Source organism: Manis javanica, chromosome 2 (assembly GCF_040802235.1).
Source record: "Manis javanica isolate MJ-LG chromosome 2, MJ_LKY, whole genome shotgun sequence".
Classification (NCBI taxonomy): domain Eukaryota; kingdom Metazoa; phylum Chordata; class Mammalia; order Pholidota; family Manidae; genus Manis; species Manis javanica.
The window spans coordinates 73,840,976-73,854,553 of NC_133157.1; the positions used below are offsets into that span (position 1 = coordinate 73,840,976).

Sequence of the window (13,578 nt, forward strand, 5' to 3'; positions counted from 1 at the left end):
TGTATTCCATCTGCCTTTCCTCATCTGTACCTTTCCCAATTTTACTCATCCCTCAAGTTCTAGTTAAGTCTCATCTCTTGTATGAACTTTCCTGAATTTTCTGCCTATACAGAGTTATTTCTCTCTTAATTCTTGTGGTATGCCTAGTCTTTACCAGCAACTTTACATTTAATTATTTCTCATAAGAGTTCTGTAAAAATTAGTCTTATTTATCATTCCAGTATATTCTAGAAGGGACTATTCTACAGATGGATGCAGTATAGCCTAGGAAGACTTAAGGGGAGTTACCTTTTTGAAATTAATGTAACTATTTTAAATCAAGGCTAATTTCCCACTAGGGGTTCCTTAAAGATTGAGTCTTATTTTTATTTTTTAGGTAGGAAACTTTCTGAAGATCTATACTATAAGGAATGCTCGGGTTTAGAGGCCTTTTGGGGTTGTTACAGATTTCCTTATTTAGTTGTGGATCTTAACATGAAACCTCTAAGTCTACCAGACAGTAGAACTCTGAGTTAATTTTTTCTAGATAAAGTATTACTGTTATACCTGGAAGGTCATGATTGCTGCTCTTTAGGGGGAAAAGTGATTTGAGCATGAAACTCTGAAAAGCAGTCACAGAAATAATGTGAAGATATAAAAGTTTTAGTTTATCTCAGCATGTTTCTCTAAGCCATAAAAACTTTGAAAAGTGCAAAATTTAAAAGTAAGTTTTACGTGTATCTTGATGACACATGAAATATGTATATGATATCAGGGATTTATAGTTGTATTTTTGGCTTGAAGTGACACTAATGTGCCCACCTTTAGTTGAAGTTAAAACCAAAATGAAAACCATTTTAAGCAATGCATATATGGTGTCTTTTAGTATGTGCCTGTAAATCTTGGAGTTGTAACTCTTATGTGCATGACATGTATATTTTCTTTGTTCAGGAAGTTATGAACTAACATAACTAATTTCCCATCATGACTATAATTTCCAAGCTGATAATATATACAAGCATTGCTTCTCAGAATTTAACTAGGAGTATTATGTTGGATGATCTGTTTTCTGCTTCTTGTCATGTCTTTCCTTTAGTGCAGCAATTTGATAGATTATATACTAAAGTTATTTTTAAAGTCATTTATATAAACATTTTCATTTATATTTTTAGGAGTTGGAAAAGAAGTTGGATGTATTTAATATAACTATAGCAAGACAACAGGCAGAAGTTGAGGTAATTCCAGATAATCTTTCAGTTACTAAAAATAAATCTATATTCCTTATAGATTTTACAGATATTGTGGTGTTATTAGTACTGTGCTGTAAATACACTGTTTCCTAAAAGGGGTTCAAATTTGCTTCCTTGCATTATAAGAAAAATTGATATGTTTTGCACCATCAATTTAAATTAGGTTCTGTGGGAAAATATTCTTTCTAAATAATTGCAGTTATCAAACACTCACAGTTCATATGAAGGTGGAAATCTTTTCGGTTTTTTTGGTGATTACCATTGTTTTTAAGACAGTGGGGCTAACTACCTTATGATCCTAATTAAGTTCTTATGTTTGGCTGATACGGTTACTGTGCTCTAATGTCAGTTTGCATATGGTTTACATTTATTCACTCAAGTAGGTAAGTTTTGGAAATATCATGCGTCTATTTCTTTAGATTGCTAAATAAAGGATAATTTGTCATTTATTTGAAAATTTATTCATTTTAGGTAAAGAAATCTGGACTCAAGATCTACAGAGAAGGAGCAAAAGATTCAGAGGATAATAAAGGATGGTTTAGCTGGCTATGGACTTGGTCAGAGCCAAACGTTAAAGAGCAACCAGATGTTAAACCTGGAAGTATGTCCATTTCATTTTATAGTAGTGCAGTTAGTCATCAGGTGTGAGATTCATCTAGAAAGTTTTTCTTTAATTGAAATAGACATTGCAAGTATGTGTGTGTGTGTATATATGTATATACTTTACCCTTACTATTACCAGTAAATTACTATTAGAACATCATAAATTTATGTCAAATAAAAATTAAGTAGTTTTTATCTGTTTATAAAAGAGCTTTATGCCCAGAGGATTTAGTAAATGCATATAGCACAGTAATACATAAATAAAAGTTCCAAAAGAATATACACCATTGTACATGTTTGTCGAAATTGTTTCTTAGAAAAATTTTTGTTTTCTAACCAAATGCTTAAGATCATAGCTTTGGAGGCTTAGGGGCTTACATTTATGTCCTGGATCCAGCACTTATTAGCAGTATGGCACATGAAATTCTGTAAGCTCTCTGAACTTGAATTTTATCATCTGTAAAATGGGGGAAATATAAATATTACCTACTTTATATCCTAAGTATGTTGCCTAAAGCATTGCTATTTAGTGCCTGACACAGTTTTCCATTTTGTGAACTCTTGTTTAATACAAATTTAGAAATTTATATTGCTAAATTTATGTATTTAGCAATTTATATCTTTGAAAAATAATCCTTTAGTGGTTATAATTTCTTAAAAGCATTATAAGAAGGGAGCTAAATTTGTATTTAATTTATTAAAGGAAGATAAATTATGGATTAGTTTTGTCTTGTTACTAGTTATGAACACACAATGCTTATTTATGATTTGTAGGTCTTGAAGAAATGTTGACACCCGAAGAAAAAACTTCACTCTATGAAGCAATTGGCTATAGTGAAACAGCAGTTGATCCAACCTTGCCAAAAACAGTAAGATGTTTTTTGCCTTATACCTCAGAGTTTAATGATAGATAGGCCTATTTTTAATCCTGTTAGAAATATGTTATACTGACTTGTTTTGTGATCTTTCTCTGGGTCTGTCAATATTATATTTATTTTAATTTCCAAGATAGGTATATTTTATCCCCTACTTTTTAGTGATATGTGGTGATTATTTAATACATAAAGAGTTGTTTTTAAAGTATTTTCTGGCTTTTGGAAAGAATAAACTATATGAATAAGAGTATTTACTGTGTTGATATATATGTGTCTGTGTGTGTATGTATGCATATAAATATACATTTACTTCATTTTATTCCCCTGAATATACACTAGTTCGAAGCCATGAAGTTTTTTGTTCACTTGAAAAGTATGTCTATTGTTCTAAGAGAAAAACAACAAAAGCCTGAGCTATTAGATATTGTAGTAGAAGAATTTAGCACTTTGATTGTACGAAGACCAGGAGCACAAGCAATTAAGTGAGTATTAATTTTATTTTACCTATAAGAAAAAATTTCACTGTGAGATTGGAAATTACAGTATTTTGTAGAGTACTATGGTTAAATCTATCCTTCTGTATTTTTAGGAACTTAGATTTTTTTTCAGTAATATGTTTTGGAGTTACTAAAATAATACAAGTTCACTAGAAAACTGCATGCTGAGAAAACATAAAAGGACGCTAAAGAATAATGCAAAAATGTTAGCGATCACATCATATGAAAAGAAATGGCATTAACAATTTGATATTTAACTGGGACTGTATTTTACCTATGTTTTAAAAAATAGCTTTTTAAAGATATAATTCACACAACATACAATTTAAAGTGTATGATTCATTTGTCATACTGTATTGCTTAGCAAATTCACATTGGTGAATTTACAAAGTTATATAACAATTACCACTATCTAATTTCAGAATATTTTAACACTCCAAAAGAAGAAAACCTATGCCCATTAGCAGTCACTCCTCTCTTACCAGTGTCTGGAAACAACTAATTTACTCTCTATTTCTAAGAATTTGTCTCTTGGGCAATTCATGTGATAGGAATTACACAATATATGACTTGCTGGCATCTTTTACTTAGCATAATATTTACAGGGTTCATCATAGCATGAATAAGTGCTTTGTTCTTTTTTATGGCCTAATAATATTCTGTTGTTATGGATATGTCCCATTTTGTGTGCCTGTTCATCAGATGATGGATATTTCATTTGTTTCCACTTTTTGGCTAGTATGAATAATGTTGCTCTGAATATTCACAGACAAAATTTTGTGGGGACAATAAGTTTTAAATATTTTTAGGAATATCCCTAGAAGTGGAATTGTTGCCCCATATAATAACTCTGTATTTAACTTTTTGAGGAATTGCCAAACTGTTTTCCAAAGCAGCTGCACCATTTTACATTCCCACAGACAGTGTATGGAAGTTTCCAGTTTTATCTACATGCTTGTCAACACTTGTCTTTTTTATTACAGCCATCCTGATTGGTATAAAATACTATCTCACTGTGGTACTGATTAGCATTTCTGTGATGGCTAATGATGTCGAGCATCTTTTCGTGTGTTTAATGGCCATTATAGTATATTTTTGGGGAAATGTCTATTAAGTTATTTTGCCCATTTTTGATTTGAGTTGTCTTTCATTATAAGAATTCCTTCCAAATTATTTACATACGTCTCTTATCAGATAAAGTATTTTCATTTATTTCCTTCGACTCATGATGTTTTCATTTTTTTGTTGGTATCCTTTGAGGCAAAAATGTTTTTAATTTGGTGAAGTCCAATTTATTTTTTATTTTGTTACATTGAAGACTCAAGAAATCATTGTCTAACTCAAGACACAAAAATATATTCCTGTATATTCTCATGAGAATTTTATACTTTGACCTCTTAAATTTAGGTTTTAAGATCCATTTTGAGTTAATGCTTGTGCATGGTGTGAGATGGGGTCTAGCTTCATTCTCTTTTTTTATTAACGTATCATTGATATACAACCTTATGAAGGTTTCATATGAGCAACCTTGAGGTTATTACATTCATCCATATTATCAAGTCCCCATCCCACCCCACCCCAATGCAGTCACTGTCCATCAGCATAATAAGATAATAAGAGTCACTACTTGTCTTCTTGTGCTATACTGCCTTCCCTGTGATCTTTCTACATTATGTGTGTGAGTCATAATGCCCCTTAATTCCCTTCACCCTCCTTCCCCAACCCCCCTCACCAACCCTTCCCTTTGGTAAGTGCTAATCTCTTCTTGGAGTCTGTGAGTTTGCTGCTGTTTTGTTCTTTCAGCTTTGCTTTGTTGTTCTACTCCACAAATATGTGGAATCATTTGGTACTTGTCTTTCTCCACCTGGCATATTTCACTGAGCATAATACCCTCTAGCTTCATCCATGTTGTTGCAAATGGTATGATTTTTCTTCTTATGGCTGAATAATATTCCATTGTATATATGCATTACCTCTTCTTTATCCATTCATCTACTGATGGACACTTAGGTTGCTTCCATATCTTGGCTATTGTAAATAGTGCTGCAATAAACATAGGGGTGTACAGGTCTTTTTGAATGTGGGATCTTGTTTTCTTCAGGTAAATTACTAGGAGTGGAATTACTGGGTCAAATAATATTTCTACATTTAGTTTTTTGAGGAACCTCCATATTGCTTTCCACAATGTTTGAACTAATTTACATTCCCACGAACAGTGTAGGAGGGTTCCCCTTTCTCCATATCCTTGCCAGCATTTGTTGTTTCTTGTCGTTTGGAGGTTGGCCATCCTAACTGGTGTGAGGTGATATCTCATTGAGGTATTGTTTTGCATTTCCCTGATAATTAGCAATGTGGAGCATCTTTTCATGTGCCAGTTGGCCATCTCAATTTCTTTGGAGAAGTGTCTGTTCAAATCTTCGGACCATTTTTTAATCTGGTTATTTGCTTTTTGGACGTTGAGGCATGTGAGTTATTTATATATTTTGGATTTTAACCCCTTACCAGGTATGTTGTTTATGAATATTTTTTCTCATACTGTAGGATGCCTTTTTGTTCTACTGATGGTGTCCTTTGCTATATGGAAACTTTTTACTTTGATGTAGTCCTACTTGTTCATTTTTTGCTTGTATTGTCCTTGCCTGAGGATATATGTTTAGGAAAGAGTTACTCATGTTCATATTAAAGAGATATTTGCCTATGTTTTCTTCTAAGAGTTTTATGGTTTCCATGACTTACATTCAGGTCTTTGATCCATTTCTAGTTTACTTTTGTATATGAAGTTAGACAATAATCCAGTTTCATTCTCTTACATGGAGCTGTCCAGTTTGCCAACACCAGTTATTGAAAGGCTGTCATTTTCTCATTATATATCCATGGCTCCTTTATCATATATTAATTGGCCATATATGTTTGGGTTTATGTCAGGGTTCTCTATTCTGTTCCATTAATCTACAGGTCTGTTCTTGTGCCTGTACCAAATTGTCTTGATTACTGTGGCTTTATAGTAGAGCTTGAAGTTGGGGACCATAATCTCTCCAGATTTATTCTTTCTTCTCAGGATTGCTTTGACTATTCGGGGTCTTTTGTGGTTCCATATGAATTTTAAAACTATTTGTTCTAGTTTGTTGAATAATGCTGTTGGCATTTTGATGGAGATTGCATTGAATCTATAGATTGCTTTAGGCAGGATGGCCATTTTGGCAATATTAATTCTTCCTGTCCATGAGCATGGGATAGAGGTCCATTTATTGGTGTTTCTTTAATTTCTTTCATGAGTATCTTGTAGTTTTCAGGGTATAGTCTTTCACCTCCTTGTAAGGTTTATTCCTAGGTATTTTATTCTTTTTGATGTAATTGTAAATGGAATTCTTTTCCTGATTTCTCTTTCTTCTAAGTCACCATTAGTATATAGGAATGCCACAGATTTCTGTGTATTAATTTTGTATCCTGCAACTTTGCTGAATTCAATGATTAGTTCTAGTAGTTTTGGGTGGATTCTTTAGGGTTTTTTATGTACAATAATCACGTCATCTGCAAACAGTGACAGTTTACCTTCTTCCTAACCAATTTGGATACCTTTTATTTCTTTGTGTTTTATAATTGCTGTGACTAGGACCTCTAGTACTATGCTGAATAAAAGTGAGGAGAGTGAGCATCCTTGTCTTGTTCCCAATCTTAGAGGAAATGCTTTCAGCCTTTTGCTGTTAAGTATGATGTTGGCTGTGGGTTTGTCATATATGGCATTTATTATGTTGAGGTACTTGCCCTGTGTACCCATTTTGTTGAGAGTTTTCATCATGAACAGATGTTGAATTTTGTTATATGCTTTTTCAGCATCTATGGAGATAATCATTTGGTTTTTGTCCTTTTTTTTGTTGATGTGGTGTAGGATGTTGATGGGTTTTTGAATATTGTAACATCCTTGAATCCCTGGAATAAATCCCACTTGATCATGATGTATGATCTTTTTCATGTATTTTGAATTCGGTTTGCTAATATTGAGTATTTTTGCATCTATGTTCATCAGGGATATTGGTCTGTAATTTTCTTTTTTTGTGGTGTTTATGCCTGGTTTTGGTATTAGAGTGATGCTGCCCTCACAATGGGTTTGGAAGTATTCCCTCCTCTTCTACTTTTTGGAAAACTTTAAGGAGGATGGGTATTATGTCTTCACTAAATGTTTGATAAAATTCAGCGGTAAAGCCATCTGATCCAGGAATTTGTTCTTAGGTAGTTTTATGATTACCAATTCAATATCATTGCTGGTAATTGGTCTGTCAGATATTCTCTTTCTTTCTGGGTTTGTCTTGGAAGGTTATATTTTTTTAGAAACTTGTCCAATTCTTCTAGGGTATCCAATTTGTTAGATTATAATTTTCCATAGTATTCTCTAGTAATTCTTTGTATTTCTGTGGTGTCTGTAGTGATTTTTCCTTTTTCACTTCTGATTCTGTTTATGTATGTACACTCTTTTTCTTGATAAGTCTGGCTAGGGGTTTATCTATTTTGTTTATTTTCTTGAAGAACCAGCTCCTGGTTTCATTGATTCTGTTTGTTTATTTCTGCTCTAATCTTTATTGTGTTCGTCCTTCTACTTACTTTGGGCCTCATTTGTTCTTCTTCTTCTAGTTTCATTGTTAGTTTAGACTGTTCATTTGGGATTTTCTTCTTTCTTGAGATATGTCTGTATGGGTATCTACTTTCCTCTTAGAATGGCCTTTGCTGCATCCATGTATTGACTGATGTCTGCTTTTATTTGGTCATTGATTCATTGATTATTTAGGAGCATGTTGTTAAACCTCCATGTGTTTGTGGGCCTTTTTGTTTTCTTTGCATAATTTATTTCTAACTTCATACCTTTGTGGTCTGAGAAGCTGGTTGGCAGAATTTCAATCCTTCTGAATTTAGTGAGGCTCTATTTGTGGCCTAGTATATGATCTATTCTTGAAAATGTTCCTTGTATACCTGAGGAGAATGTGTATCCTGCTGCTTTTGGGTGGAGGGTTTGTAGATGTCTGTTAGATCCATCTGTTCTAATGTGTTGTTCAATGCCTCTGTCTCCTTACTTATTTTCTGTCTGGTTGATCTGTCCTTTGAAGTGATTAGTGTGTTGGAGTCTCCTAAAATGAATGCATTGCATTCTATTTTCTCCTCTAATTCTGTTAATATTTGTTTCACATATGTAGGTGCTCCTGAGTTGGGTTCATAGATCTTTATAATGGTTATGTCCTCTTATTGGACTGACCCCTTTATCGTTATGCAATGTCCTTCTTTGTCTCGTTACTTTCTTTGTTTTGAAGTCTATTTTGTCTGATACAAGTACTGCGATTCCTGCTATTTTCTTCCTATTATTTGCATGATCTTTTGCCATCTCTTCACTTTTAGCCTGTGTATGTCTTTTGAGTTTGAAGTGAATCTCTTGTAGGTAGAATATAGATGGTTCTTGTTTTTTTTTAAAATTTATTCTGTAACTCTGTGTCTCTTGATTGATGCGTTCAGTGTATTTACATTAATGGTGATTATTGATAGATATGTACTTATTGCCATTGCAGACTTTAGAGTTATAGTTACCAAAAGTTCAAGGGCAGTTTCTTCATCTTACAAGCTAAGTTAAATAGTCACTTATTACTCTATTTCAAACACAGCCTGAAGGTTCTTTTTTCCCCCCTTCTTTTTATTCCTCCTCCACTCTTTATATATTAGGTATCATATTCTGTACTCTTTGTGTATCCCTTGACTGACTTTGTGGGTACTTGATTTAATTTTTCATTTGCTTAGTAATTAATTAGTATATTTCCTTTACTGTGGTTTTATTTTCTCTGGTGACAGCTGTTTAACCTTAGGAGCACTTCAATCTATAGCAGTCTTTTTAAAATATACTGTACAGATGGTTTGTCAGAAATAAATTCCCTCAACTTTTGCTTATCTGGAAATTGTTTAATCCTGGCTTCCAATTTAAATGATCATCTTGCCAGGTATAGTGTTCTTGGTTCAAGGTCCTTCTGCTTCATTGCATTGAATATATCATGCCACTCCCTCTGGCCTGTAGTATTTTTGCTGAGAAGTCTGATGATAGCCTGATGGGTTTTCCTTTGTATGTAATCTTTTTTCTCTCCGTGGCTTCTTTTAATACTCTGTCCTTGTCCTTAATCTTTGCCATTTTAATTATTGTTTTGGTGTTGTCTTCCTTGGGTCCCTTGTGTTGGGAGATCTGTGCACCTCCATGGCCTGAGAGAGTGTTTCTTTCCCCAGATTGGGGATGTTCTCAGAAATTATTTCCTTAAAGACACTTTCTATCCCTTTTTCTATCTCTTTTTCTTCTGGTACCCCTATAATGCACATATTGTATTGTTTGGATTGGTCACAGAGTTCTCTTAATTTTCTTTCATTCCTAGAGATCCTTTTTTCTCTCTGCCTCTATTTGTATTCCTCTTCTCTAATTTCAGTTTCCTTTACCATCTCCTCTACCTCATCTAATCTGCTTTTAAATCCCTCCATTGCATATTCCATTTCAGATACTTTACTTTTCAAAGTTTCTGTCACTTTCTTGAAGTCCTCCATGAGGTCTTAAATATTTTTCTGTAGCTCTCTGAACATGTTTATTATTTTTATTTTGACATCCTTATCAAGAGGATTGATGATTTTAGTTTTACTTAATCTTCTTTCTGGTGTTTAAGGGCTTTTGGTTTTACCAGATTCTTTTGCCATTTTATATTACTAATGATTACTATGAAATAATAACTTTGTGTAGGTGGCGCTCTGTAGTGCCCAGAAGCTGTACTGTTTGGAGCTGCCCAGCCGCTGGAGTGATGACGGGTATTGCAGGTGTTCAGCACCAGTGCCTGCCAGGAGGAAAGAGCTCTTTCCTACTTCCTGGCTGTAGTGCCTGCCTCCACTTCCAGGGCCAGTGGGCTAAGCATGCAGGGAGGGATCTCTGTGCTATGCCCCTGTAGCTGCCATAGTCAGGGCTTCCCTCCTGCTGGCCTGGTGTGATGCCAGGGCAGCAGTTTTATTAACCATTGCCTGCCAGGAGCAAGGAGCGGTATTCTGCATATTGCAGTGGGTGGCCTTGGTGTTGCATTGCCAACCAGGGGGATGGAGCACATGAAGCTCCTGAAATATCCTTATCTGCTGGGCTGAGTGTTCTGGGAAAATTCCACCTGTTCTCTCTCCTGAGCAGCAAGCTCTGTGTAATCCTTGCTCCTTTAGCATCCCTCTTGCTGTTGGGAAGTCTTTGAACTTGCCCACCTTTCTTTTATCCCAGAGCATCTGGTTGTGGGTACCTGTTCTCCACAAACAGCTGGAATCCCAATCTCCACAAGTATTCTGCCTCTCTTTGCTTTTCAACCCCTCTAATCTTCAGAGCACCATGTGATGTGGGTTCATGCTCCCAGTGCATATCTCCAGGGAGGGGTGGGTGTTTAGCAGTCCTGGGCTTCTACTTCCTCCCTACCCTGTTTCTCTTCTGCCGGTTAGCTGGGTTTGGGAGAGGGCATGGGTCTTGCTGGATTGCGGCTTTGCTACTTTACCCTTTTCCCCAGATGTAGGCTGTCTGTTGCAGTCATCTTTCTGGTCGCTCTTTCAGGATTAGTTGTACTTGTTGTATTTTATGTTATGTGTAGTTTTTGGAGGAGGTTTCTGCCTTACTTCTCATGCTGCCATCTTATTTAATCCAGCTTCCTTCTTTTGCATGACATTTTTCAGTTGTCACAGCACTTGTTTGTTGAGAACTTACTCTGCCATTTTCAGTGATAACATTCCTCCATTAACTTTTTTTTAAGGCTTTATTTATTTATTTTTAGAGCAATTTTAGGTTTACAACAAAATTGAGAGGGAGGTACAGACATTGCCCATATACTTCCTACCCCCACACATGCATAGCCTCCTCTATTATCAACATCATTCATCAGAAGCAGTACAATTTTTAAAAAGAATGGAACCCACATTGACACATCATAATCAGAGTCCGTAGTTTACATTGCAATTCACGCTTGCTTTTGTATATTCTGTGGGTTTGGATATATATGTAATGCTATGTTTGTTATGTGGTATCATACAGACTATTTTCCCTGTTCTAAAGATGCTCTGATTTCCCTATTCATTCTCCTCTGCCCCACCCTGAACTTTTTACTGTATCCATAGTTTTCTGTTTTCTAGAATATCATATAGTTGGAGCCATATAATATGTATCCTTCTCAGATTGGCTTCTTTCACTTAGGAGTACTCACTTTTAAACTTCTTTCTGTTTTTTCATGGCTTTTGAACTCATCTGGTTTTAGTACTAAATAACATTCTGTTGTCTGGATATAACACAGCTTGTTTATCCATTCACCTCCTGAAGGACATCTTGGTTACTTGAAGTTTTAGTTGTTGTGTACAAACCTTCATGTACAAGTTTTTGTGAACATACATTTTTCAGTTTCTTTGGGTAAATACCAAGGAGTATGATTGCTGAATCATATGGTAAGACTATGGTTCAGTTTTATAAGAAACCACCAAAGTGTCTTCCAAACTGACCATACCACTTTACATTCCCATCAGTGATGTAAAACAATTCCTGTTGTTTCACATCTGTGCTATTATTTGGTGGTGTCAGTATTCCTGACTTGGGCCATAATAGGTATATATTGTTATCTTCACTGTTTTAATTAGCATTTCCCTGGTGATGTATGATGTAGAGTATCTTTTTGTATGCTTATTTTACATCTGTATGTCGTCTTTGGTGAGGTGTCTGTTAAGGTCTTTTAGCCCATTTTTTAATTGTGTTGTTGAGTTTTAAGAATTCCTTGTGTATTTTGGATAATAGTCCTTTACAGATGTGTCTTTTGCAGATATTTTCCTGTGGCTTGTCTTCTCATTGTCTTAACATTAATATTGCTGTTTTCTATTTGTTGCGCTTTGTTTTGCCTTCCATGTCTTTTTTGCCTTTTGTGGTAATTGAACATTTTATATGAGTTCATTTTCTCTTCTTTCTTAGCATATGATATAGCTTTTTTTCCCTTACTCTTTTTTTTAGTGATTACCTAGAGCTTTCAGTATACATTTACAACTAACTGATTCAAGGTCACTTTCAAATGACACTATATCACTTTGTAGTTAGTATAAGTATCTTATAATGGCAAAAATATTCTAATTCTTCCTCTAATCCCTTCTGTCATTGCTGTTACTCATTTCACTTATATAGGCATACATAAGCACATATGTGTGTGTGTGTGTGTGTATATATATATATATACACACACACAAATTTTAAGCACACAGTCCAATACATTGTTACTATTATTTTGAACATATCAGCTTAATTAAAAAAAAGCAGAATGAAAATTTTCATTTTACTTTGACTTTTCCTTCTTCAGAGCTTCCTTTCTTTATATAAAATCTGAATTTCTAACTTATGTATTCTCTAAGTAAGTTTTTTTAATATTTCTCAAAAGGCAGGTCAGGTGCAACAATCTCCCTCAATTTTTGTTTGTCCGAGCAAGTCTTTATTTCTCATTCACTTTTGAAGAAAAATTCCACAGGTATGGAATTTTATGTTGGTTGTTTTTTTCTCTTATGCTTTAAAATTTTCACTACACTTTATTCTTGCTTGTATAGTTTCTGAGAAGGCAAATATAACTCTTGTCCTAGCTCCTATATAGGTAATGCATTTTCTCCTCTGGTGTCTCAGGATTTTTCCTTTGTAGATGACTCTCTCCATAGATTGAAGATACACTGAGGTGTAATTTTTTTGGAATTTATTCTGCCTGGTGTTCTCTGAACTTAATGGATATGTGGTTTAGTGTCTGACATTATTAATTTGGGGAAATTACCAGTCGTTCTTTCAGATATTTCTTGTTTTCCTTTCTCTTTCTTCTCCTGGTGTTCTGATTATTCATATGGTAAACCTTGCATAGTTGTCACACTTGTCTTAGGTATTCTCTTCTGTTTTTCTTTTTTGTCTATTCTCTGCTTTCTGTATTTTTATGATTCAACTGTCATATTCTCTAGCTCAGAGATTATTTTCCTCAGTTGTGTCCAGTCTCTTAGCATGCTGCAAAGTCATTTTTGTTACAGTGTTTTTGATCTTTAGCATTTATTTTTTATTCTTACTAGGATTTCTATCCCTCTGCCTACATTGTTCATCTGTTCTTGTGTGCTGCCTAATGGTAGATCCTTTAGCATATTAACTGTTTTAAATTTCTGGCTATAGAATTCTAGCATCCCTGCCATGTCTGATTTTGATGCTTGCTCTGTCCCTTCAAATTGTGTTTTTTGCCTTTTGATATCTCTTGTTATTTTTTTCTTGATTGCCAAACATGATGTACAGAATAAAAGGAACTGCTGTAAATAGGTCTTCAGTAATATGGTTGTAAGATGTGGGGAAAAGAGGAA

At 34.5% G+C, this 13,578-nt stretch overlaps 1 protein-coding gene across 3 annotated transcripts in view; it reads left to right on the top strand.

The window, feature by feature from the left end:
- VPS13A (vacuolar protein sorting 13 homolog A) overlaps nt 1–13,578 on the top strand; it is a 233,046-nt gene that overhangs the window by 41,001 nt on the left and 178,467 nt on the right. For all 3 annotated transcript variants that reach the window (XM_017674002.3, XM_017674001.3, XM_017674000.3), the window contains exons 14-17: nt 1,152–1,214; nt 1,701–1,830; nt 2,607–2,701; nt 3,047–3,189. In XM_017674002.3, the coding sequence (XP_017529491.2) occupies nt 1,152–1,214; nt 1,701–1,830; nt 2,607–2,701; nt 3,047–3,189 (431 nt within the window). The remainder of the gene's footprint in view (nt 1–1,151; nt 1,215–1,700; nt 1,831–2,606; nt 2,702–3,046; nt 3,190–13,578) is intronic.